The sequence below is a fragment of the Sorex araneus genome, chromosome 5 (genome assembly GCF_027595985.1).
Source record: "Sorex araneus isolate mSorAra2 chromosome 5, mSorAra2.pri, whole genome shotgun sequence".
Lineage (NCBI taxonomy): Eukaryota > Metazoa > Chordata > Mammalia > Eulipotyphla > Soricidae > Sorex > Sorex araneus.
Window position 1 is genome coordinate 178,679,364 of NC_073306.1, and position 27,878 is coordinate 178,707,241.

Sequence of the window (27,878 nt, forward strand, 5' to 3'; positions counted from 1 at the left end):
GCCGTCCCGGGTGGAGAAGTGGCCTGAGACCACCAAATACAGGTGTTGAGAGAAAGCCATGGGTTTTCCTAGTCTACTGAAGATTACACAGAGGGGTATTGTCCCTCCTTTTCCCCGCTAGCTGAAATATGGATGCAGTCATTGGAGCTCAAGCAACCACACAAAGTCCATACATAATAGATCTATGCAGAGACAGGCTGACTAATAAGAGTGAATATGAATCCTGATGGACTTGTTAGGGTACAGCTCTGAAGTGCTTCAGTTCAGATTCTATTTACATGAGAAAGAAAGAAATTCTTTCTTGCTACTCAAGTTTCATCGGAGTGTTCTAACACTTGCAGTTGAAATCTTAAATGACCCCAGACTTTAACACTTTGAATCATAATCATGTGTGACCAGACAAAATTTACTAACTCTAGTCTTGTGATGCAAAGATTCATGTTTAATTCAACAAGCAATTAAACCAAGGCCCATAAAATTATTTTTATTCTTGGGGCTGGAGCTATAGCATAGTGGGTAGGGCGTTTGCCTTGCACGCGGCCGACCTGGGTCCAATCCCCAGCATCCCATATGGTCCCTTGAGCACTGCCAGGAGTGGTTCCTGAGTGCAGAGCCAGGAGTAACCCCTGTGCATCGCCAGGTGTGACCCAAAAATGAAAAAAATTAAAAAAAAATATTTTTGTTCTTTGGGCAACTACTCAGAATTGAATACATAGCAGAATCAGAATGAAATATTTTTGAGATAGCAAGTAAAAGGCTCATAATTAAAATCAGGCAAAAATTTTCAGGAATGGGTTTTGGCTCTTTTTAAAATTTTGATAGGAAAGACAAGAACCTCCTAAAGTCTGCTCATGTTCAGTAAAGTAACAATGAAATGTGTTTGCTTTTGTCCAGAATAACTGCTATTCAGTGCTGCCACAGTTGATTATCTCCTTTCAAGCAGAGGCTTGGTACCTTGTATATATCTTTAGTAGAAATGACTCAAAACAAAAAACGTACAACTTGGTGTGTTACAACTTACAAATTTTCAATGGCAAATTACTAAATATAGTGCAATAACCAAAATGTTTTTGAATTTTAATTTTAATATGACAGTACTGACAGAAAACAAGTTATAAAAAGTATGGAGGGGTTAAAATGCAGATAATCACTAGATTAGGTAATTTCTCAGCCTCCTTAGAGACGCTCAATACACTCTCTACCTATTTCAGCAATCTCCTAGCTGGTTTTCCCATTTTCCCAATATCTACACTGTAGCCCAATGCTCTTTTTTCCAAAGGATCCATTTAACAGGTCCCCTCACTGCTTAAAACTTTTCAACAGTGTTAGAGACAAAGATCAAATTTTTTCAGGAGAAGTTAAACACAATGCTTCTCAAACATCAAATGTATATGAATCATGTATGTGAATCATGTGGGAAGAAATCTGTTCCATGGTGTATGGGACAGAGCCTAAGATTCTGCAATTCTTCAGCAGCTCCCACATCATGTTGGTAGTCTGAAGGCCGTAGTATTAGTAGCATGATCTGAAGATGCTTCTTGATCAACCCTGTCTATCTATACTTAGACTCACTGGGTACTACTCATGTTTTCTCTATTTCTCTGACTGTCTGTTGTGTGCACTCTCTCTCTCACTCTTTCTTTCTCTCTCTCATAAACACACACATATAAACACACAAACACACACACACACACACACAAAGGTTCACCCACACCACCAACACCATCACCTCCTACGACCTAGCTCATTTCAATCCCTCATAAACCTACTATCTGAAACATCCTTCTTATAACTCCTAGTCTTCCCAGTCCATTCAGGATACCAATTTCAGACACCAACTCATAATTACCTCTGGTATTTCTGTCCTTTTATCCTAGTTAACATTTACATGTATTTGTGTGACTGTTACATTATGTTGGCTTCTCTTACTATATTGCAGGCTTTATGAGACCACGGACAATTTGGGTTTTGCTCACCACTGCAGTTCCATTTATCACTTTCATAATTAATATTTAATAACATAGATTTAAAAACCTGGTCTATAGTAGGCATTTCATAAACTTAGAGAAATAGTGACTTCATGAACTCTCCTATATAGCCTATCATTGCCAGAAAAGTCTTAGAAATACAAGGAACAAAATACTTCTCATGTGTGATTAATCACTAGAGTCACTATTAATATAGTCATATGGCAGTCACATAATTCCCTTTTCAGAAACTGGGAAATGACAAGAAATTCTATGAGCCTTAATTTAAGCTTCCAGTGCTTCTTGTAACAGACTCTCTACTCCCCAGCATATCTTTAAAAAGACATACTTGATTTCACCCTCAATGTCACACAGAGCTGAAACAGATGTCCCAGACCTATGAAGGAACAGATATCATAGCTTTCAACACAAGGATTCCAAAACCACTCATTATTACAGGGCAAGAAATTGACTTTTTCCTGTTTCCATGCAATTGCACCTCATCCCAGGTCAGATATGCCATAAGGGGAATCCCACCGCACGACTGTGGAAGGATGAGCTATGTTTTAGAAATAGCCATTCATTCCTAAAACATCAAGGAATCGAGCTTACATTTGACCCAGCAACCCCATTTTTTGGAATATACCTCAAGGGCCCAAAATATCACTGTCACTGTCATCCCGTTGCTCATCAATTTGCTCGAGTGGGTACCAGTAACATCTCTCATTGTGAGACTTATTGTTACTGTTTTTGCTATATTGAATAGGCCACAGGTAGCTTGCCAGGGTCTGCCATGTGGGCGAAATACTCTCGGTAGCTTGCCAGGCTCTCTGAGAGGGGTGGAGGAATTGAACACAGGTTAGCCACGTGCAAGGTGAATGCCCTACCGCTGTGCTATCACTCCAGCCCGCCCAAAATATAAAACAGAGAAAAGACATTTGCACCCCTGTGTTCGTTGTGATACTCTCCACAGTAGCCAGGTTCTAGAAACAAATGAAATCAGCTATCCAAGAACAGAAGACTAGATAAAGAAATTATGGTACATATATATATATATATATATAATGAAATATTACTCAGTCAGAAGAGAAGTTAAAGTCATAGAGTCTGCTGCTATCTGGAGGGATCTTGAGAGCACATTGCTGAGTGAAGTTAGTCAGATGGAGAAAGACCAACACAGAATATTCTCATTTGTGGGGCAGAGAGAAACATAATGGCAGAATAATGAGCACAACTAAAGGCATTGGAAACAACAAACATGAGAAATGGAATTCAGTAGGAAACATCATCTCAATCATAAATACTGGACCAGAAAGAAAGTTCTATCTCATTTTCATATTAATCAGAAACTTAATTTACAATAATAAAACCCATTCCCTGACCATCCCAAGGTTTTAATATATATGTACCATCCTTGCCTTACAATGACTTTGGAAGTGATAATACTTCTGCTTGAGTGATAAACAGTATCACTTCACAATACTAATAATTAAAAGAATAACATCATCTTGCTGCTTCTAAGGTACAGCATTACACATAGAGATTGTAGATATTCTTATCTCATATAGGACTTGTTTTAACTACGAGCAAATGTCACAGTAACAAAATCATATATGATATGATTCTGATTAACTATGTAGTTTGAAATGTGAGGGTAAATTCTACCTTCGCAATGTGGGTACTACACTAAGTATTTTTCAATAATTAAATTGATTAAAGTATTAAATGTAATTATAAAATTTAGTAGACTTGGTAAACACAGAATAGATATTCAATAGTCTGCAAACTTTAGGTGCATAAATATTACTAGCCCCTAGCTCTCCTAGGCTTAGCTATTATATTTAATAAAGTTCTATTTACTGCTTTAAAGTTTATGATATGAACAAATCAAAATATCAAAAGATTCTTAAACCAAATATGAAGGTATACATTTTGATGGACAGGACTGTATGCAAAATGTTGGCATTTAAAATTATGGAATTGAATATCCAACTGACTTTCCATGAAAGAGTTGCTTACATTTCTTTCTTTTATTTTATTCGAGGAGGATTGGGCCATCCCAGGGTGTACTCAGGGCTTACTCCTGGCTCACGGATCAGTCCTGCAGTGTTTTTGGGGAACCATATGAGGTGACGGGAATCAAACCTAGATTGGCTGTGTGCAAAGCAAAGCCCCTTACATTATTTGTAAACATTAAAAAGAAATAAAACTTTAAAAGCAAGATTGTGTATTGGTTTGAGACTAATTTAGCCTCTTAGTTGGTAAGGTAGAAAAATGATGAATTGCAAATCTGTTTGCATGCTGCTGTTTCAACATTTCAAAGAACAGCCTGCAAGGATAACCAGGTCACTATGACTGATGTGGACAGAAGCTTCCTCTAAACCTCTGGGGATATTTTTCTGTCACATGTTAATATACTCACAGTCCTGGGGAAAAAATGCAGACACTAGGATTTCACATACTGCAAGATATTGGAATCCGGTTGTCATAACCATCAGGCCAAAATGTAATCTGAATTTTTTGTTCAGTATGAAAGGCAGAATTTCTCCAACCCACCTCTGTTCACTTAGCAAAAACAAGATGGCAAGAATTGTTGGTGTTTGTTTCTTTCCTCTCTGCTTGCAACGTGAAAGTGTGCCTTACATAACTAAAACTAGACTTCTTAAATAAGACTTTTGTCTTAAATGATTTTGCTATTTCTCAAATCAAGTATCTAGCAGTTCAATTTTTATTATTGTCCTCCACAAATAATGCATATGCCTTCAAAATCACCATTAATAAACAATGCTAAACCCAAATGTCTTTTGTTGTGATGTTTGTTTTTACCATCCTGAAAAAGCATGAAGAGCTAGCATCTGGTTTTCAGTAAGTCTTTTCATCCCAGTTTCTGGCATTTAATTGAAGCATAAAAGTTCAAATAACTCATGAGCCCTTTCTCAAAGTGAAATTGCTCAATTCACACCAGAATACATGGTTCTGCAAGCCCAAATTGCCCGTGTTTACTCCCTTAAAATTTAGAATAATAACAGTAGCACCAGAAAGTTTGTTCTCCCTCGGAGACACATATTTCAGAATAGGTATCCTGTATGAAGACTATATGCCAGCAAACTAATTTTTCTGTGAAGACTATATAATAATAATCTAATACTCAGGAAGAAGATCTTTGCAGTGCCTCTTGAAAGTGGCATTGCTCAGCTGAAGCTTGAAATCTGAGAGGGAAAACTGGGATGTTCCAGAGGCAAATGCTATAATATTGTCTCAGTCACTGAAAATCTAGGTGGCCTTATAGAGTCATTAGCCTGTCCTAACCTATTTTTGTATATATAAGTAAGGGCCTTTTTCTTTATAATCATCCCAGAAGTAAACTGAAATGTTTAAAGGAAAAATAGCAACAAAAATAATAACAGCAAGAACAAATTTCCTTTCTAGTTCAGGAAACTCTAAGAATCCTGATTTCTCTCAAACACATAGTTGAATTGGCTCAATTCAGTCTTCCTGGAGGAAAGTTATCATTTTTATTCAGCTGAGGAGATGTTTTCAAAAGCAATCTGAGAACCTTTCAAGATAAACCCTATTTTCTTTAGAGCAAGGTGGGAGAGTTATAATTCTGTGATCAGTAAGGAAGATAATCATGGAAAGAAACAGCAGGTAACTTTCCATTTAGAGCAGGAAGATATTGAACTCTGCTCTCTTCTTTTGAGATGATTTTGCCTCCAATCTCAAATATATCACTGTTATCATTTTATGATAGCACAAATATTAAAATAATAAATTTCTTTTTTACATAATATTGTACCATGATTCTGCATATATTGGAGATTCTTACATTTAAGAATCTCCAATATATGCAGAATCATGGTACAATATTATGTAAAAAAGAAGAGAGAAATCAGGATTCTTTTTGTACTATATCTCTGAAAATAGAGATTTCAGGGAGACTACAAGGAGGGATGTGTTATCCATCCTATAGCTGACATTTATTCATTAAAAATGATTTAGATTTAACAGACAGATTATAAATTGCTACATTGCTAGGGAAGCAAAATCCAGAGGAGTCTAACGCACTGTCAAGTGAAGTTAGGCCTGTTTTTCATGTAGCACAAAGGATACTGTTGAATGTGTGCAAATCTTGAAGATCTAATAGACTCCCTGATTCTATAACAATGAAAATGTTGTGACTTCCAAAAATTGAAACAGATTGGAAAAGCTAATAGAGAACTAAAATATTGACTTGCTACAGCTGAAAAGAATCAGGGAATGCATACAAGACAAAATGGATTTTATGCTGTGCAACAATCCATTTCAATGCAAAGTAAAACATAAACAGATGTTGGAAACAGTTAACCTACTGAACTTACCTGCTGAAAGAAACCATGACTTAAAAAAAAAAAAAAGACAAGCTATTGTCTGTTTGATAAAGCAGCCACTTCTTTTCTGAATACTTGGAGCTGATGAATGAATTCAGACTTAACATGTGTTCTTTTATGGTTCATAAACACTGTTATCTGTAAAATTCTCATATTTGGTTGATTCCATTCACATGTAATTAGCACCACTTTTAACTGCATTTTTTAAAGAGAGGTTGCCACAACTACAAAAAGTTTGTCCGTGGGTAGGGCGTTTCCTTGCACTCGGGTGACCTGAGTTCGATTCCTACGTCCCTCTCGGAGAACCCAGCAAGCTACCGAAAGTATCCCGCCCGCATGGCAGAGCCTGACCAGCTACCTGTGGCGTATTCGATATGCCAAAGACAGTAACAACAAGTCTCACAATGGAGACGTTACTGTTGCCTTAGAGCAAACTGATGAACAGGGAGGTACAGTGGCTACAGTGCTACAGTGTTACTGTTCACATAAGATTAAAATGTAAAAAGAGGTGGCCTCTGGGGTGGTGTTCCAAGCAAGCAGACACAGAGAATAGGAAGTCCGCTCCTCTGCTAAGATGCCCATAGAAGCGCGTAGGTAAGTGGGGGCTCTTCTGGTTTTAGAAGTGCGCCAGAAGTAGAACTCTAACCCAGGACGGGCACCGATGCAGGGCCCTTCCCTCAGGTACAACAGTAGCAGGGGGTGTTGCCTCCAGGGCAGCGACTGCTCACAAGCGGCTGTAGTTAGTGTCCCTTTTCATGGCGCTTTGAACTCATATCTCAACCTCTGTTACCTAATTCTTAGGAGGGCAGCCTGGCTACTCCAGCCACATTATAGTCCACTACCCTATTCCAATCAATTCTACCAAAACACACCAAAATAATGGTGAACACAAGAATCTGAACAAGCCTAGTGTAAAAGAACACATCCCCTGGAACTGTAGTAGAGGCCTCACATAAGTCACACAGGACCAGCAAAGAGGAAGTTAGTGTTCTTGAAGGGGAGAAAGGAGACCATCATTGACCGAGCTCATCCAGAATCCTCCCCTGCCGTGAGAGGGGGACACTGAGTGAACTGGAAGCATCCACCTTCATGTTACTACAGTAACATGGGGAAACAGTGTAAATTCCCACCACCCACCATGAGGAGTGAATGAAGAAAAGAGCCCTGAAGCCTCCACAGGGAATACCTACATATACAATCTCTCCAATAAGGAATTCAGAGATGAAATGTTGAGGATGTTCAATGAGCTCAAAGAAATGGTGGAACAGACATCCAGTAAATTAAAAGAGGATATGAAAGAAGCAGTGGAATGGACAGCCAATAAAATACAGGAAGAAATGAGAGCAGACATAAGAAAGCTACAAACAGAAATGTCACTAAAAAGAATTCGGTAGATGAAATTAAAACTCCAGTGGGTACCATCAAGACTAGAATGACAATAGCTTAAGACAGAATCAGTGAGCTTCAAGATGAGCTGCAGAAAGCATATAGGCAACAACAGACAATGGAAAAAAAACTTTAAAATACCTCAAAGTTGAGTAAGAAACCTAGGGGATGAATTCAAGAGGAACAACTTAAGAATCATTAGAGTACCAGAAGGACAGGGAGGCAATCCCTATGAAGTAATAACTGTTAGATAACATTGCTGAGAAGTACCCGGGGCTGGAGAATGTAAGCATCCAGATCCAAGAAGCCTTAAGGGTACCAGCTAAAAGAGACCCTAATAAAAAGACTCAAAAGTATATCATAATCAGAAAAACAAATAGCACAGAGACATAATACTGTAAGTAGCAAGATCAAAGAAGGAAATCACAAACAAAGGAGCATCCCTTAGATTTACAGCAGACTTATTAGATGAAACCATCTGAGCCTGAATATAGTGGGTGGATTAAAGACCTCATTATCAGACATGAATCTATAAGGTTCATAGAAGAAAATGTAGGCAGAACTCTCCATGACATTGAAGCTAAAAGCATCTTTAAGGACTAAACAGCACTGGCCATGCAAATGGAAGCAAACATAAACAAATGGGACTACATCAAACTAAAAAGCTTCTGCACTTCAAAAGAAACAGTGACCAAAATACAGAAAGAGCCCACCGAATGAGAAAGAATATTTACCCAATACCCATCTGATAAGGGATTAATATCAAGGATATACCATACATTAGTAGAATTGCATAAGAAAAAAACCTCCAACCCCATCAAAAAATGGGGAGAAGAAATGAACAGAAGTTTCCTCAAAAAAGAAATACAAATGGCCAAAAGACACATGAAAAAATGCTCCATATAGCTAGTCATCAGGGGGATGCAAATCAAAATAACAATGATATATCATCTCACACCACAGAGACTGACACACATTCAAAAGAACAAAAGCAACCAGTGCTGGCGTGGATGTGGGGAAAAAGGGACACTCCTTCACTGTTGGTGGGAATGCCAACTGGTCCAGCCTTTCTGGAAACAGTATGGATAGTTCTTCAAAAACTAGAAATGGAGCTTCCATATGACCCTGCAAGACCACTTCTGGGAATATATCCCGAGGATGCAAAAAAGCACAGTAGAAATTGTATCTGTACTTATATATTCATTGCAGCACTTTTCACAATAGCCAAACTCTGGAAACAACCCGAGTGCCCTAAAACAGACGACTGGTTAAAGAAACTTTGGTACATCTACACAATGGAATACTATGCAGCTGTTAGGAGAGATGAAATCATGAAATTTGCTTATAAATGGATAAACATGGGGAGTATCATGCTAAGTGAAATGAGTCAGAAAGAGAGGGATAGACATAGAGGCACTGCACTCATTTGTGAAGTATAAAATAACATCACACGAGGCTGACACCCAAGGACAGTAGATACAAGGGCCAGGGGGATTTCCCCATAGCTGGAAGACTGCTTCATGAGCGGAGGGGAGAAGGCAGATGGAATAGAGAAGGGATCACTAAGAAAATGATGGCTGGAGGAATCAGTTGGGATGAGAGATGCATGCCGAAAGTAGATAATGAACCAAACATGATGACCTCTTAGTATCTGTGTTGCAAGCTATAATGCCCAAAAGTAGAGAGAGAGTATGGGGAATATTGTCTGCCTTAGAGGCAGGGGGTATACCAGGGATATTGGTGGTGGGGAATGTGCACTGGTGGAGGGATGGGTGTTTGATCATTGTGAGATTGTAACCCAAACATGAAAGCTTGCAACTATCTCATGGTGATTCAATACAATTAAAATAATTTAAAAAAAACTCAATGAAATGAATGCCTAACCAAGAATACTTTATCTGACTATACTCACTCAGAGTCGAAGGAATGATACATTATTTCATGAATAATCAACAGCTCAGGAACTTCATAGACTCAAAACCAACCTTAAAAGAAGAACTAAAGGGGCTATTAGAATAACCAAAGCAATTCTTGGGGTGGGGGAAGGTGAGAAGCATCACTTTTCCCAACTTCAAACTGTACTACAAAGTGATAATATAAAACAGCATGGTATCAGAATAAAAAACAGATCCACAGCCCAATAGAATAGAATTGAATATTATTACACTGTCACTGTCATCCAGTTGCTCATCTATTTGCTCGAACAGGCACCAGTAGCATGTCCATTGTGAGACTTGCTGTTACTGTTTTTGGCATATCAAATACGCCACGGGTAGCTTGCCAGGCTCTACCGTTCAGGCAAAATACTCCCGATAGCTTGCTGGACTGTCCGAGAGGGGCGGAGGAATCGAACCTGGGTAGGCCACATGCAAGGCAAATGCCCTACCGCTGGGCTATTGCTCCAGCTACCCTCAAATATGTAATCATTTAATCTTTGATAAAGGCACAAGAAATATGAATTGGAGCAAGAATAGCCTCTTTAACAAATGGTGCTGGCAAAACGGACCGCTACATAAAAAAAAAAAATTAAATTTATTTTTTTAAAAACCCAGTCTCAGACCTCTATCTAACACCATGCACAAGAGTCTGATCAAAATGGATTAAAGACCTCAACATCAGACCAGAATCCATAAGGTGAATTGAATAAAAGTTTGGCAAAACCATCCACGATATTAAAGCTAAAGTTATCCTCAAAGATGAAACACCACTGACCAAGAAAGTGGAAACAATGATAGACAGAACTACCTTAAATTAAGAAGCTTCTGCACTTCAAAAGAAGCAGTAATCATGATACTAAGACAGCGTATGGAATGGGAAAGGATATTCATCCAGTACTCTTCTGATAGGGGTTAATATCAAAGATCTACTAGGCACTGGTTGAACTCTACAAGACAAATAAACATCCAATCCCATAAGAAAATGAGTCGATGAAGTGAACAGAAACTTTCTCAAAGAAGAAATTTGAATAGCCAAAAGGTATGAAAAAATGCTCTTCATCACTTATCATCAGTGAAATGCAGATCAAAACAACAATGAGATATCATCTCACACCACAGAGACTTGCATACATCAAGAAGAACAAGAGCATTCAGTGCTGGCATGGATATGGGGAGAAAGGGATTCTTCTTTATTGTTGGTGGAATTGCCGACTCATCCAGCCTTTTTGGAAAACAGTATGTACATTTCTCAAAAAACTAGAAATTAAGATCCCATTTGACCCAGCAATACCACTTCTGGGAATATATCCTGGAGGCCCAAAAATCACACAGTAGAAATACCATCTGTACTCCTATGTTCATTGCAGCACTATTCACCATAGCCAGAATCTGAAAACAACCTGAGTGCCCAAGAGCAGATGAATGGATAAAAAAACTATGGCACCCTACATATAAACACAATGGGATACTATGCAGATGTTAGGGAAAATGAAGTCATGAAATTTGCCTATAAGTGGATGGACATGGAGAATATTATGCTAAGTGAAATGAGTTAAAGGGAGAGGGACAGATATAGAATGACTGCATTAATTTTTGATATAGATATATATAAATATATACATAAATATAAATAAATACATAAGTATGTATAGTAAAATACTAATATTCATGACCAGGGAAAACAGAGGCTAGGAGGACTGGTCAATGGTTGTGGGGCTCAGCGTAGGTAAGATAGAGAAGAAATTGGTATGACAATAATAGCAGGGAATGATCATGCTTGACAATATCTGAGTGTTAAAAGTAGGTAAAGGGATACTCTTGATAATCTTTCAGTAACAATATTGCAAACCACAATGCCCAAAAGAAAAGAGAGGAAGAGGAAGAAGAATAAAGAAGAGGAGGGGAAGGGGGGAGGAGGAGGAGGAGGAGGAGGAGGAGGAGGAGGAGGAGATGGAGGAGGAGGAAGGGAGGAAGGGGAAGAAGAAGAAGAAGAAGAAGAAGAAGAAGAAGAAGAAGAAGAAGAAGAAGAAGAAGAAGAAGAAGAAGAAGAAGAAGAAGAAGAAGAAGGAGGAGGAGGAGGAGGAGGAGAAGGAGGAGAAGGAAGAGGAGAAGGAGGAGGAGATGGAGGAGGAGGAGGAGGAGGAGAAGGAGAAGAAGGAGGAGAAGGAGAAGGAGGATGAGAAGAAGGAGAATGAAGAGAAGGAGGAGGAGCATGAGAAGAAGGAGGAGAAGGAGGAGGAGATGGAAGAGGAGATGGAGGAGGAGATAGAGGAGGAGTAGTAGTAGTAGTAGTAGTAGTAGTAGTAGTAGTAGTAGGAGGAGGAGGAGGAGGAGGAGGAGGAGGAGGAGGAGGAGGAGGAGAAGGAGGAGAAGGAAGAGGAGAAGGAGGAGGAGATGGAGGAGGAGGAGGAGGAGGAGAAGGAGAAGAAGGAGGAGAAGGAGAAGGAGGATGAGAAGAAGGAGAATGAAGAGAAGGAGGAGGAGCATGAGAAGAAGGAGGAGAAGGAGGAGGAGATGGAAGAGGAGATGGAGGAGGAGATAGAGGAGTAGTAGTAGTAGTAGTAGTAGTAGTAGTAGTAGTAGGAGGAGGAGGAGGAGGAGAAGGAGGAGGAGGAGGAGGAGATGGAAGAGGAGATGGAGGAGGAGATAGAGGAGTAGTAGTAGTAGTAGTAGTAGTAGTAGTAGTAGTAGTAGTAGTAGTAGTAGTAGGAGGAGGAGGAGGAGGAGGAGGAGGAGGAGGAGGAGGAGGAGGAGGAGGAGGAGGAGAAAAAGAAGGTGGGGCATGGGGGGTGATTGGGACCAATGAGGGCAGAACTTCTGTGATGGTCTGGGTGCTCTAGCCAGAACTCCACCCCACAACCCCTGCTGCCCATCATTCTGTTTCTCACACACCCCCTCATGGAAAATAGCTGAAGGCTCCAGGTCTTCTTTTAATTTATCTTTTATGAAGCTTTAAAGGGTGAAAAAAGGGAATAACACAAATTGCTTTCTGTAGACTTCCAACCTTTGTTCAGTATCCAGATCTCTGGCCCTTGGTGAACACCTGAGTGGGAAGTGGTTCTGTGACAGAGTAAGGTGGGCTTGACTCAAAAATGCTGGACAGAATCTGGGGACACTGGTGCTAGGAAATGTACACTGGTAAAGGGATGGGTATTGGAACACTGTATGGCTGAATCTAATCATGAACAGCTTTGTAAGTGTCTAGCTCACAGTGATTCAATAAAAAAAGTAAAAAATAAAATGAAAATTAATATATTTTAAAATGTGAAAAAATAAAATAAAAAGTAAAAAGAAAAGCACCTCAAAATTATCAAATTTATGTACTGTTCTTTTTTAGAAATTTGAAAAGCATTCATAGAAAAGTTAGAAGTACAAATAGAAAGTACTGTTTTTTGAAAGCCTTTAATGCTAAATTGTTAACTGCATAACTCCAGAACATATTGATGAATATTTTCTACAAATGATGATGCTCTCCTACTTAAAAAGAAATTACACTGACACATTCCTACTCTCAAATTCTCAAAGCCCAGTCACTTTTTGCTAAAAATATCTTTTATGCCACAGAGGCCTAATTTAGACTCAGATGTTATACCTAGTCTAAATAGCTCTTTCCTTCTGCCATAGCTCTTTCCTTTGCCTTCCATCTACGTCTTTTAAAATTTCTGTAAGTTCAATGCCAGGTCTCTTATAAATAGTTCCTCAGTTGTAAATTAGTATTAAATTCAAACATTAAAAACATGATAGATATTAATTCTTCTCATTAGATCCTATCACTTTTTCCCTTCCTAATGATAATCACATCAGTAGCATGTTACAGATGGTGTCTTCCAAGCCTTTCCACAGACACACTGCTGTCCTCTCCACACCTTTGCCCATGTAATTAACATTTAATGCAACAGCATTAAAATTATTTGAATATCCTATTGCTTCAAACTTTTAGTTATTCTTTTATATTCATAAAAATTCTTTTATATTCATAAAACTATTCTTTCATATTCATTATTGGGCTGGAGCAATAGCCCAGCAGGTAGGGCATTTGCCTTGCATGCAGCTGACCCAGGTTTGATCCCTTCGCCCCTCTCAGAGAGCCCGGCAAGCTACCAAGAGTATCTCACCCACAGGGCAGAGTCTGGCAAGCTACCCGTGGCGTATTCGATATGCCAAAAACAGTAACAACAAGTCTCACATTGGAGACATTACTGGTGCCCACTCGAGCAAATCAATGAACAATGGATGACAGTGACAGTGACAGTGACAATTCATTCATTCTGACGTGCAGAGACTTCTGGTTCTCTATATTATTCAGTGGCTTATAGTGTTACTTTCATTACTTATTTCCATGTTCAACTTCCATTTCCCCCAACACACTTGGCATTTGGGAACCCACTGGAGCCCATGTCTGTGTTCGTTTAATGTCTTCCAGCATTTTCTGTCTTCTGGAATTAGATGTTTTAGATTCATCTTGCAGTTTCCTTGTTTCACCCTTGGCACCAGTCATTTCTCCAAAATTTCTGTTCTTTGTTGTAGAAAATGATTATTTTGAAACCAAGATCTGGGTGCCCCTTGGTACCAACAGCTCTTAATTTGTATGCTTAGTTTCTCTCAATAGACAGAGCGGGAAGAGAAATGTACTTCTATGGTCTGTGTGCCCCCACCCCCACACACATGTACACTCAACTGTATTGATCTCTATGTGTCACCTTTACCCTTAAATTCAATTGTCCTCACCTTGAGGGATCTGGAACCCTGCAATTCCCTTCCAGCATTTTTGAATCAAGCCCACCTTACTCTGTCACATAACCACTTCCCACTCAGGTGTTCACCAAGGGCCAGAGATCAGGAAACTGAACAAAGGTTGAAAGTCTACAGAAAGTGATCCATGTTATTCCCTTTTTTTCCCTTTTTCACCTTTGAAAGCTTCATAAAAGATAAATTAAAGAAGACCTGGAGCCTTCAGCTACTTTCCATTGAGGGGGGTGTATGAGAAACAGAATGATGGACGGCAGGGGTTGTGGGGTGGAGTTCTGGCTAGAGCACCCAGACAGTCACAGAAGTTCTGCCCTCATTGGTCCCAATCACACTTCACCTATTTCCCTCCCTCACTAAAGTATTTATCCTGCTATTAACAGGGAAAGATTCGACAATTAGTGATTAGTCATATTTTTCCTTTGTGTCTGAGAATTGTGAGTAGAACATTTTTTAAAAACACCTCACCCTAAAATATAATAAATAAATCATTTTAAGTGTTTAATAAAGACATAAAAATACTTTCATTTACTTACACTAAGTACAAGATGACATTTATCGCCTGTTGGGGAAGCTCTTCTCAGGAGAAGGCTGAGATGTCTTTTAGGAGTTTTCGGAGTTTCTGATGCTAAGTGATTTGAGAGTATTGTCAGTTGGGAGTGACTATTTCCTCCCCTGAGGACCTTTCAGTTCCTCTTACTGACTTTCCATGGACAGAGGTAAAGTTAGAGCAACATGAGCAAAATCAGTGGAATCCTCAGAAGAATCTGGGCAGAGGCTGTAGGTGTGGAAGCCAGACCCAGACCACTGGCATCTTTCAGGGCGCTTGTCTCTCTCTTGACTGAAAACCGCTCCGAAAAGCACAGCCCTGACTTTCAAAAGTGTGTTCTATGGAGCACATGGAACTCAGTTTTATGATTGTAGAGGTGAAAAGAAATGATCGTAGGCCAGGCCTCACTTTATAGTTGCCAAGTCCAGAATTTACATTAACACACACAAAATTTAAAGGGAGAGAAGGAGTGTGTCACTAAAACTTGTCCAGCCTCTTCCATGGAATGAAACTGGACTCGACTAGACACTCCTTCAGCCATTTCAGGCTTGATCCTCCCACTCCCAATGATTAAATCCATTATCCCAAGTGGGCAGCTTAAAGGGAGCTCCCCAGGGCTATTTTTGAACTGGTATGTTCAGCTTATAGACTTTCCAGCAGGGGCAGCCCTGGGTTTTGGGGATTCACTCCAGCTGGGAAATCAGAGACATCAGCTGGCCTTCCATAAATGAGGTATTTTTAGCAGAGACTCGGGGATCTCGGGATTGTCATCTACTTTAGACCTCAGGTCCAGGGAGACAAAACAGAGCCATGCAAAATGAATGAGTCTACTCTGAGGTTCCTTAGCAACAACTGCAGAGGTTATTGTTGGAAGTGGATTCTGAGGGTGTGTTGGGGGATGTCAGCAGGCCTGGGGCATCTTCCCAAGAATAATGAAGGGTCTATATCCTCAAAAGGCCAAGTATCCCCAGGATTCTCCCTTACCTACCTGCCTGTGTTCGTATGACCAGGAACAAGTTAGAAATGTGAATTCTGCATCAGCACACTGAGACAGTGTTAGAAGCACAGTATGGGGCACAGTATTCAATCAGGTCCCCTGCATGGTTCTCATGCTCACTTAACTCTCTGAATGTGACTCTTTATCACAGTCACTCACATTCACAGATAAAGATAGAATAGTACAACTGGGACCTTACCAAGCCTACTTGGAAGTTATTTTTTTAAATAGAAATTAACATTTTAGTTCAAATTTAGAGTGACAAAAATATTGAGTTCAGATTGTTTTTAAATGTTTAGATTGAACAAAAATAAGAGCCAGTAACATTCTCCTAAATCATTTCTTTTTCTCCTGTGTCCTGTATTCAAATGTGAACCACTTTTCTCCTCTGTTCATGCTCAGTTGGGGTGTTTGCTGCTATGTGAATGGACCTAAAGTATATTATGCTAAGTGAGGTCAGCCAGAAGGAGGGGAACACACAATAATCTATCTCAGATGTGGGCTATAAAAAAAAGCGCAGTAAGGGAATAACAAATGGTCCACTGCGACAGAATCTATGAACTGGTCTCCATGACTGAGTTTACCAAAGAGGAAGATGGGGTCAAGGGATTTGAGGAGAAGATTCAAAAAACAATGGAGGAGGAAAATATGCACTTTGGTGGTGAGATGGTGTTGGAATGTTGTATGCATGAAATCCTGTCTTGACAGTATTGGAAATCACAGTAACTGGGGAAAAAATTAAAAGTAAATAAGAGACCAGTTGAGTTCTGGACTGAAGCGATAGCACAGTGGGTAGGGCGTTTGCCTTGCACATGGCCAACTCAAGTTCGATTCCTCCATCCCTCTCGGAGAGCCCAGCAAGCTTCTGAGAGTATCCCACCCACACGGCAGAGCCTGGCAAGCTATCCGTGGCATATTTGATATGCCAAAAACAGTAACAATAAGTCTCACAATGGAGATGTTACTGGTGCCCACTCAAGCAAATTGATTAGTAACAGGACAACAGTGCTACAGAGCTACAGTAAGTTTTGCTATCAAAGATGCCATTGAGTTCAAGGGGCAGAAATTGTGTTCAGGACCTATGATAGCAATGTACCCCAATTGTGGGAATAATGAAAAATAGATCATTTATCATCATTTACACCAGGCCTGGGCTGGAGTAATAGCACAGCGGTAGGGCATTTGCCTTGCATGCAGCCGACCCAGGTTTGATTCCTCTGTCCTTCTCTGGAGAGCCCAGCAAGCTACTGAGAGTATCTCACCCACATGGCAGAGCCTGACAAGCTACCCCTGGCATATTCAATATGCCAAAAATAGTAACAACAAGTCTCACAATGGAGACGTTACTGGTGCCTGCTCGAGCAAATCGATGAGCAATGGGATGACAGTGACAGTGACAGTACACCAGGTCAAGCTGCCATTACATAATGAGATGATGAAGCTAATAGAACATCTTTTCAAAAACCTTTAAAATCATGTTTTCATTATTATTATTATTATTATCATTATCATTATTATTGCACAATTGTCATGTGTATGTTTCCTATTGCTATTATAAAACAATATACACTGCCATAGTAGCTCAGTATATATATAAAACAAATGTATATAATTCTGGAAGTCAGAAATCTGAAATCAGTTTCAGTGGGCTAACGTCTGGGTTAACCATCACACAGCTGTGTTCTGAAGACTCTAGGGAAGAATCTGTTTCTATATCGTTACTACTTTTAAGTGGCCACTTGTATTTCTTGGTTTATGATCCTTCCGGGATCTTTGAAGTGCAGTCCTCCAATCTCTGTTTTCATTATTCCATCTCCACCTCCTCTGATTCTGAACCTCTTGCCTCCTTCTTCAAATCCTTAACTAATCATATCTGTAAAGTCCCTTCTATCGCCTAGGGTGGCAATCAGAACTCCCAGGAATTAGTATATGGATATATGTGAGAAGAGGGCAACATATTCATACCATTGTCATAAAACCCAGTATTAACCAATAAGGGTAGACACTAACTACATGTAGTTAAATTGTGTAATTAAATTGTGCCTCATCTAAATGGAAAGTGTGGCCTTAGTCTTCAAACTGATGTGTTGTAAAAATCATGATCTTTCAAGACAGTAACGGGAAATAAAGGCAATCTCATTATTTTTATATTATCTGTTAAAATAATTAAATCTTCAGTATATTAAAATAAAATATTAAAATAAAAGTAATCAATCTCTTTTTGCTTTATTGCATATGGCTACTAGACACTTCTAAATTGCATGATGGTCTACTTTTATGTTCCATTATTCAGTGCTGCTATAGACCTCAAAGAAAATAGATTGATGCTAAATTTCAGTTGCTTCATTTTGGCCTTACTAAATTCATAAGGAAAACTTGCATTTCCAACATTTTAACACTCCCTAGAGAAGATAGACTATGTAGAACTAAGATTTCAAGTCACAAGCTATTAGGGAGTCACGGAACTACGTTGCAGTAACATACATAGGAAATTGTGGAAAACATAGAAGGAAATTGAGCCTAAAGGAAATTTCCTTCTTGGAGGGCACTGAGCTAAGAAGTAAAGAAAATCCCAAGTCCAGGTCTGTGCACCTTAGTGCCCAGTCCTGCCTCAAGTCTAGACTTGGGTTCAAAGATTCAGTCAGGCTTACTCCTTGTCTGGAGTTATTTTACATCCATGCCTCTTAAATTTCCATAATTATCTTTCCCCCCAAAACCCTTTGCTGTTCTTAAGATCTATCTGCTCTAGAATGAGTCTGGTCTGCAATGTTTATTGCTCTTTCTGTAGGCAGTCACTGTACAGATGGGAAGATTATGCTCTTATAAATGTGTGCCGTTCAACCATAATGCCCCAAAGGGGAGACAGACAGTCAGACAGACAGACAGAAAGAGAGAGAGAGAAGGAAAGTGCCTGCTATAGAGATAGGCAGAGGGCTGGTGGGGAGGGTGGCTGGAGGGAAACTGAGAACATTGGTGGTTGGAAATGTACATTGGTACATTTCCAGTGAAGGGATGGGTGTTGGAAATGACTGTATGACTGAAATCCAATCGTGGTTAGCTATATCTCACGGTGTTTCAATAAAAATAAAGAAATAAAGAAATGTGTGTCTTCCACGTGAGTGGTGAGCACTCTCTCACTTTTGGATTGCTAAAGCAGCTATACATCACTGTCTCCAACTCTCTCTCTAGTCTCTGCTACTTTATTTGGAGGGAGTGGGAGGAATCTCCCAAGCAGAGCTCACAGAATGTGAGGGGCATACTGGACTGTGGTTCTGGGGGCAGTGCTGGGGGCCCTGAAGTGCTAGGGGGCCCTCCAGGGCACACTCACCTAGAACTATCTCTCCAGCCCACCGTCTTTTCATTTTACTTGCAAAGAATCACCCCTGTCCCAGAGATCTGGATGGTCTGTCTGTTTGCCTTCCTCCTGAATATCTGCAGCAGGACTTGCTCAGCTCCAAGCTCTATTGAAGAGTGCCCATTGGTCACGTTTCCTCCTAGCCTGCTGGCACATGTGCCCCGGAGTTCACCTTACAGCAGCTGTTTGACTAGTCTCTTGTGGTTCATTTACCCATGCCTGAACCATCAGAGCTGGTGGTGACTGTGTGGTGTCAGTGTTTGACAGGGCTAGTTGGAGACCCAGGGTGGTCCTGTATGCAATCCATCATGCCACTCAATGTCAGTGTTGAAACTTTGAAAGCAGCTCGAGAAGACATCTATGGAAAAGTACCAGCCAGCCAGTAGGCTGGCTTAGGCATAGGGCAGGAAAAATAGGGTGATTTACAAAAACCAGTTTGAACTTAGCTCAAAATTCTTTGAACTTCAGGTTTACCATATTTAAAGAATACCTTTTATACGCAAGGATGCAAAGAAATATCATAAGGAAGCAGTAGAACTGGAGAGCTGGTCTATGGAACTGAGCTCACCATGGGGAATGAAAGGGTTTCTTAGGGCATTGTGGGGTTTATTTTGGTAGGGGTAAGTGAGCTGGAACGGTGGGTGTAGTTAAGGAACATTGTATGTATAACTATTATCGATAGTATTCAGCATATAAGTCATATACCTCAAAAAAATCAGGGAAAAAATAAAAGAGTAACTTGTGGATATGGCACAAAAATCAAAAAGGGGATAAGGGGGGGGGGACTTCTTTTGTTCATGCTTGTAACTAAGTTAGTGCTGCCTATAAAAATTGTCAATGTTTTCCAGTTGCCAAAATTCTTTACTTTGAGGGTTTTCTACAGAAGTATCTATGTTGCATTTTTGCTTTTTTTGTTTGTTTTGGAGCCAGAGCCTAGCATGGACATTGCTTACTTTTGGTGCGGTGCTCTGGACTCACTCCTAGAAGTGCTTAGGGACCCGATGGGGTTTCAGAACCAAACCCCGGTCAGTCTTATCATCTGTACTATTTCTCTGGCCCTTTTTTGGTCACTTTCCTTTCTTTCTCATTTATTTTGTGTTTGTTTAGGGTGCATACCTGGTGATGCTCAGGGGTTTCTCTTGGCTATGTGCCCGGGAATTACTCCTGGCAGTGCTCAGGGGACCATATGGAATATTGGGGATCGTGCCCAGGTCACTGCATATAAGGCAAGCCCCCTGCCTACTCTACTATCTCTCCAGCCCCCTTCAGTCTACTTATCTACTTAAAAGTCAGAGATTGCTTTCTTAAAACTTAGTACGGAAATTGCAAATGATTGCTACAATTACTGTATCACTGTCATCCCCTTGTTCGTCTATTTATTCAAGCAGGCACCAGTAACTCTCTATTACACTCAGTCACGAGATTTTAGTAACCTTTCCTTACTCATCTTTCCCAACGATTGGAGGCTCTTTCAGGATCAGGGGAATGAGACCTATTGTTACTGTTTGGGGCATATTGAATATGACACGGGTAGCTTGCCAGGCTCTGCCATGCAATAATACTATAATACTTATAATATAATGCTATAATACTTCCAAAAATTGTGGTTAATCTGAGTTACCAGAAAATATACAGAAATGACATTCATCCAGTAATAAAAACTTATCACCATGTAAGTACCTTTTTATCTTTTTGGAAGTTTTGGGGCCACACCTTGCAGTGTTGAGGAGTTATTCCTGGTTCTGCATTCAGGAATCACTATCGGTGGTCCTCCAGGGATCATATGGGATGCCTGGGGTCAAACCCAGGTCAGTTATGTGCAAGGCAAGTGCCTTACCAGCTGTACTGTCTCTCTCTTTTTGTATTTATAACTAAAAGATAAAACTGAGATGTTAGTTGACATTTATGTGTGAATCGGGTTGTAGACCTTTTTTAAAAAAATTTAGGCACATAATTTGCAATACTGTCAATGATGATACTGGAGCGATAGCACAGTGGTAGGGTGTTTGTCTTGCATGCAGCCGACTAAGGTTTGATTCCTCTGTCCCTCTCAGAGAGCCTGGCAAGCTACCTGTGGCATATTCAATATGCCAAAAACAGTAACAAGTCTTACAATGGAGCTGTTACTGGTGCCCGCTCAAGCAAATCGATGAACAACAGGATGACAGTGCTACAGTGCTACTTGTTTCCAGCACTTGGGAAACTTTTCAAGAAAAGCGCATAAACTCTGCAGGTATGAAAGTTGACATGTCAGTGTAAAGTGAATTCTACTAAAGAGTCACACAGCATACTCAAGGCTTATAGTACAGGGAATCTTCATTTGGGGAACTCCGTGAACCCCAGGAGCAGTGAAACTTCTCTATGAAGAAGAGCTCGATGTGATTTGATGGGGTTGGGTGTGGGAAGCCACACAGGGGGCAGGGCTAAGGACATCCAAATACCCATAGAGGATGAAGAGCCATATACCAGACCGAAATTACTTGAACGATGAGAATTCAACTACAGAGGGGTAAAAAAAGAGGAATGGATTTATCCATTTATTCACCAAACATTATTATGCCAGGTGTAACACTAGGCACCTGGGATGTGCCAGTAAATAAATCAGATAAAGATGCTTGCATGTGGGAAGCTTAATTCCCAACCAAGCAAAAATACTAAAGCAGCAGTGCAGAGGAAAGAGATACCTGTTTCAATAACATGAGTCATCTTGTCTGTCATTTAACCAGTGACCTGAAGTGAGAGCCTAAGAGAAAGGAGTCTTCTCTCTGTTTCAATTCCCTGCTGCTTTTTATACATATCCTGCCTGAAGTCTGATGTGTGTTGCTGTGTTGAAAGATTTGTGATTGTTGTCCTTTTAACCTCTAGCCAATAAATTCATCTGGAACTCAATTGATGAGTCGGTTTCACTGCCAGAAAAACAGACTATGTGGGATTTAATGACAGAAGTAACATTGGTTGTCAGATACTTTGCTGAGGATTCACGAATTCCTTTGAGTGTATACTTTTTTCTCCTTTGTGCCTATTCCAGAGTTCCCTGCTACCATAAGGATGTCTTTCCACTCTATGTGGATTGGAAACAAAAGTCATATTATTCTACTTAATATTTTTCTGTGATTTTGTAAAACAATTTTGTCCAAGTTAAGCAAAATCAGAACTATGAGTTTTAGTCTTTATCTGATAATAAGTTGCTACGAGATTTTACACAGATCACTCAACCTTCTGACTCTGGTTTCTTCACATGTTCCGTGAAGTAGTTGAAGTAGGCCTCAATCCAGTTAAAAGACTGTGAGAAATATTTCCTGGATCAGGGGCTTCCTAACTGATCTTATTTCTATCTGTCTCTGTGTGGGCCTTTGCAAATTCTGTTTAAAGTGACCTGCCCAAAAAAAAAAAATGTTTAAAAATCTATGTACCCCCAAAGGAAGACTATATACTAAGAAAGTCTTGGAGTGTTTAAGTCACTAGAACCCAGACATCTCCAAGAATCTGCTTCTGGCTATAGGTCAGAACTGAACATTCCATGATTTCATATCATATGTGGGGAGTGGAGATAATGGGAAAGAGTAGTCATTGGTGATGAGTGGGGGGTATGGGGTTTGCAACTAAGAACCCAGAATCAAGCTGGGAACCACGTTTACCTCTGGGTATAGTCAAGAAGAAATTTGAGTAAAGAGAACAAGTAAAGATACTTCAATATCTGGGTAAGGTATCTACCTCCTGCGCTAATAATTAAGATCAAAGTATAGTAAGATAAAGAATTGCTTCTCTAGGCATCTCTGGTGACTTGAACAATCTCCCTCCAAATTTCATGGGAACCTCAGAATGTGATCATATTTGACAATAGGATCTCTGACTTCCTAATGAGATGAGGTTGTACTGGATCGTAGTGTACTCGATATGCCAAAAACAGTAACAACAAGTCTCACAATGGAGACATTACTGGTGCCCGCTCGAGCAAATCGATGAGCAACGAGATGACAGTGATAGTGACAGTACTGGATCAGGTAATGCTGGTGTCCATATAATGAGAATACACAGAGACACCGTGAAGAAAGTGATGTGTCTATGGAAGCAGAGACTAAAGCAACCAGCCAGGTAAGTCATGCAGTGCCAAGGACTGAAACAACAGCCAGTTAGGAATTCAAAGGAAGGTTTCTCCTTTGAGTCTCCCAAGGAGGCATGGCCTTGTTGACATCTTGATTTTGAACTTCTTCCGGAACTATGTAGCTTTGAACTTCTCTAACTTTTGAAACTATGAGCAAATGAATTACTGTTGTTTTCGATCATGCAGTCCATTACAGCAACCCAAGGAAACCCATATATTTATCATAGCTAGTTTCAAATTGTATTTCTCTGTAGTGATGCATTAATAGTTAAGAAGCACAGAGACACTGTGCCAGGCATTCTTATAGCAATGAACAGAAACAGAAAAATCTCTACTCCTATGAAGCTTATGTTTTCAAAAAGGAGACAGAAAAAGGATAAAAATAAAGCAAATGCATGTTCTGTCCAACAGTAGTAATTCAGGCAAGAATGAAATGTCTGTTTTCAAATCTGAATAAATCTAACTCGCAGAGGACTCTGATGCAAACATTGAACCTAATATTTTAATATTTTATCCTTGTGAAAAATGGCACAGTGTGTAAATGTGTCTGGGAAAAGAAGTATTTCCTTGTTACTTCATAGTTTCTGCTCTCAAATGAGGAAAACCACTGGCCTGCAAGTAAAGGGGCAGGAACAACACATGAGCAAACATAATCAAGGCCGAGGAAAGAATTCCTAAGGATTTGGGGATTAACACCGCAAAATGATTGTGGCTGGTTTCTAAATGAAATTAGTCCTTTGCCTTTAACAATGCCCAGTGGGAGAGACGGCACCAAAGTAGGGGGCATTCTGTTCGACAAAACCACTCCTGGAGAGACCAAGCAAGGGGAGCAAGAGAACAAGTAAAACTCCGATCATCTGAGAAGCCCATGAAGTTCCCACTTAAGCAAAAGTAAGCTCCAGAACTAAGAGAGCATTCTGCAGCGGTGGCATGGGCTAGCGACATGCTAGACAGAAACGACAGGTCACATGTAACTAATGAGCCCTGGAAATGTGGTCTGAGAGACAGGAAAACTTCAATTATAATGTAACTAAATTCTAATTAATTTAAATTTAAATAACTACTACAAATAGTCTGTGGCTACCCTAATGGAGAGTGGAAAGGGGAGGATTGTTTTCTTGTCTGTTTTTTTTCTAATTGACTCACCCAGAGATACAGAGTTACAAAGCTATTCATAGCTAGGGTTTTAGTCCTACAGTGTTCCAACACCCGTCCCTCCACCATTGTACATTTCCTGCCACCAACGTCCCCATTTTCCCTTCAGCCATCCTCCCCCCCAGCCTGTCTCTATGGCTCTATGGTAGGCACGTTGCTTCTCTCTCTCTCTCTCTCTCTCTCTCTCTCTCTCTCTCTCTCCTTTCTTTCTCTCTCTCAGTATAAAAGAAAATGTGGCTAAGGTCTTAAGGAAAAACAAATCAAGGAGCCTTCCCAGGAAGGGCATGCACTATACACAGCACTTCTAGGGCCTATTCATTTCCTTAATCCTTAGTGTTATTATAGATGGTCAGCAGCATCCTCCCCGTGTGCTGGAGAAGGACATCAAAGCTCAACTAGATTATCTGACAGGGCCAGAGGGGTGCGACTAGAGATGTAAACTTAGCTTTGATACCAAAGTCCACATACTACCTGCTAAGGCACTTTTCACTCTCATGATCTCTGCCATTTCGATCACTTCCGAACAGCCTAAAGCACAAGTGTGTATATGTGTATGTAGAGATTTCAAAATAGGGAAGTCTGGGGATTAGGGGATTAGCTGAATGCTCAGTGTAGATGGGGGATTCTATAGAGGTCAGAGGCACCCGTTAGCCAACCAACCTCACTTTCCATTTGGCCCAACAAAGTGGAATGCCAGAAACAGAGATAGAATTGCGTTAATGCACACTTGCCAAATAACTTATTAAAGCCAGGAGGGGCACATAAAATGAACCTTTTCCCTTTGGACACAGGCGAAAATTCTGTGTCAGAGCTTTCTTGGTCCTTGGGAAGCTCCCATTTTCCAAGTAATAGAGACACTCAGAAACCCTGGGCAATAAGCACGCTCATGAACAAAATGAAGATTTGACAATAGAGGCTACTGTGAATGGCGTGTCGGGGAGTGGCAGGGCTTCTCCCCCCAGCCTCCTGTTGGCCCCCATCAGTGGAGACAGGCCACTAGTAGGCCCATAGGGCAGCAGTGCCAGTCAGTGCTGGCATCCTGAGGAAGCCAGGGTGGAAAAAGCAGCCTTTCCAAAGCAAAAACCACAGCTGGTGTGTCCTGGATAAACCCGGGCCTGTGCACTGCACTTATGATTTCTGCAACATTATGAGAAGGCTCCTGATGGGATTAATTTGTATTCTTTAAAGTTTCCCTGTGTCTGGAAATATACTGATAGGTTAATAAAACAATTCTCAGTTGTCTCTATAATCTCACAGAAGGTTAACAGAGTCTTGCATTATTGGTCTGGTACATTTAGCCTGCAGGGAACCTTCTGGAAAGAACACTTCCTCCCCCCAACATCTTGAGGTTTTGAAGTTTATGTGATTCCACACCCAAATAAATCTAAAAATAGCTTATCCTAATGAATGTGGGGGTGTCCTGGGAAGGAATTTATGGAAAAACTCTCTTCTCAGACAAGCACTCACACATTTCTCGGTAGATGCCTCATCTGACTTCTTAACCACCCCCACCCCCGCGCCCCACCCCCCAAACCTGGTCCTGAAGACATTTCTAGTGCAGTTTCATACACTAAAACTATTGGACATCCAAGAATATGAATGAACTGACACAAAAATGATTTGATAACTTGAGCAAATGCTTTGCTTCTATTCATTCGCTCCAGATGAAGCCCAAACCACTGTTTTGCATTCTTTTTAATGTCAACACCTTCAGCAAAGATGAAGTCATTGGGTCATCACCAATAATCCTTGTCTTCCCTCCCCTTCTGGTGGTAGTCCGCGTTCTTTTGCCTCCTCCACTAAATTGCTTCAAGACAGACTACAATCTACAAACGTGCGTGCTGAAGTCAGTCTTCGCGGTGCGCTGTTCGCACCAGCTCCCAGCGAAAGGAAAGCTCCACTTTCTTAAATATTGACAGGGCAGCGTCTCTAGAAACGCCCAGCTCGGCCTCTTGGACTCGGTCCCGGGAATGACCGACCCGGGAAAAGCCCCTCCACCGCCCTCCACCGGCCCTCAGCGCACGGTACCAGGGGCGGGCGCTAGCCTCGAGAGCTCCGGCGCCGAGTCCCAGCAGGACCCGACACCCAGAAGGGCAGTCACCGCCTCATCCCGGTCCTTGAATCTTGCGTCCCCGCTCGCCCCGAGCAATCCCGGGTGCGGACTCGGCGCAGTCGGCATTCCAGGACCCTCCGGATATCACCGGTGAAGGACCGCTGCGGGTTGCACCGGGTTCCCGGGGGGCGCGCAAGTGAGGTCTCTCCGGAGTTTTTTCCTTGGCTTTCTTCATCCCCGAAACAGAGGCAACACAGTCGCTTCCCAGGACGCCAGCGGAGCGCGCGCGACCCGGAGCCGCTCGTACCCCGCGCCCGCGGGCGGTGGGTACCAGAGAGCCTAAACCAGTAGGCGCCAGAGACCAGGTTTGCACTTGGTGCAATCACACCCCAGATTCCCAGCACCCTGCCAAGGGGATCGGCTCTGGGACGACATGGCTCAGTGTGACCTCCCTCCCCTCCCCGGGTGTCCTGGCGCTGGGAGGCTCGGGGACCGCGGCGCGCAGCCGGGCAGCCGCACTCTGCAGCGTCCCTCCAGCGCGGGGTGGTCCCCGAACCGCTTCCGACGGCTGCTCCGCCGCCCCGCGTCCAGGATGCGCCAGGGGCGCGGGGTGCCCGACGGTGTGCAGTGCGCGTCTCTGGGCCATCCCGGACTCGGGAGCTGCAGTGACCCCCCCGCCCAACTCCCCCCACTCCACCCCACCCCACCCCACCCCCTGGGTGGACGCGGGACGATCGCGGACCAGACCGAGTGCCTGGGACCGGTTAGTAGGGTGCTGAGCACCGGGTGAGGAACGTCCCAGCTCGCAGATGGCGCGAAGGGCCGGTGGCATCCGAAGGGTGGGTGGCGGGGACCGGGATGGGCTGAACTCCTCGCGACCCGGGAGTCAGTCGTCTGACCTGCTCGCCCGCACAGCGGGGTCCCTGGGTCTTACCGGCTCGGGAGCCTGGACTTGGCCGTAGTGCTCCTCGGCAGCGTGGGCAGGCGCGGCCAGGGCACGGGACCGTTGGGTGAACATGTCTCGCTTTTTCCACCCCCGGTCCACGCTCGAGTCGCTGTTGTTGCCGCCACGTGCCCCGGGGAGAGGCACCGCGGGTGCCCTGCTCCTCACTCGGGCAGAGACTAGTTGGCTTTGCAGGGACTGGGGCCCCACATTTTGTCAGCTTGTCAGACCCCACCCGCGGACCACTCCCTCCCTCTCGTCTCTGAGTCCCACCCATAAGAACCCTAATGACAGATCTGCCACAACCCCACCTCTCG

The 27,878-nt window shown here is 41.8% G+C and overlaps 1 protein-coding gene across 1 annotated transcript in view; it reads right to left on the reverse strand.

The window, feature by feature from the left end:
• The window catches only part of CORIN (corin, serine peptidase), a 246,600-nt gene extending 218,933 nt beyond the window's left edge, over positions 1 to 27,667 (reverse strand). Inside the window, exon 1 of the mRNA XM_055140495.1 lies at positions 27,553 to 27,667. Coding sequence (XP_054996470.1) covers positions 27,553 to 27,636 — 84 coding nt within the window. The 5' untranslated portion in view covers positions 27,637 to 27,667. The remainder of the gene's footprint in view (positions 1 to 27,552) is intronic.
• Between the last annotated feature and the right edge of the window lie 211 nt (positions 27,668 to 27,878).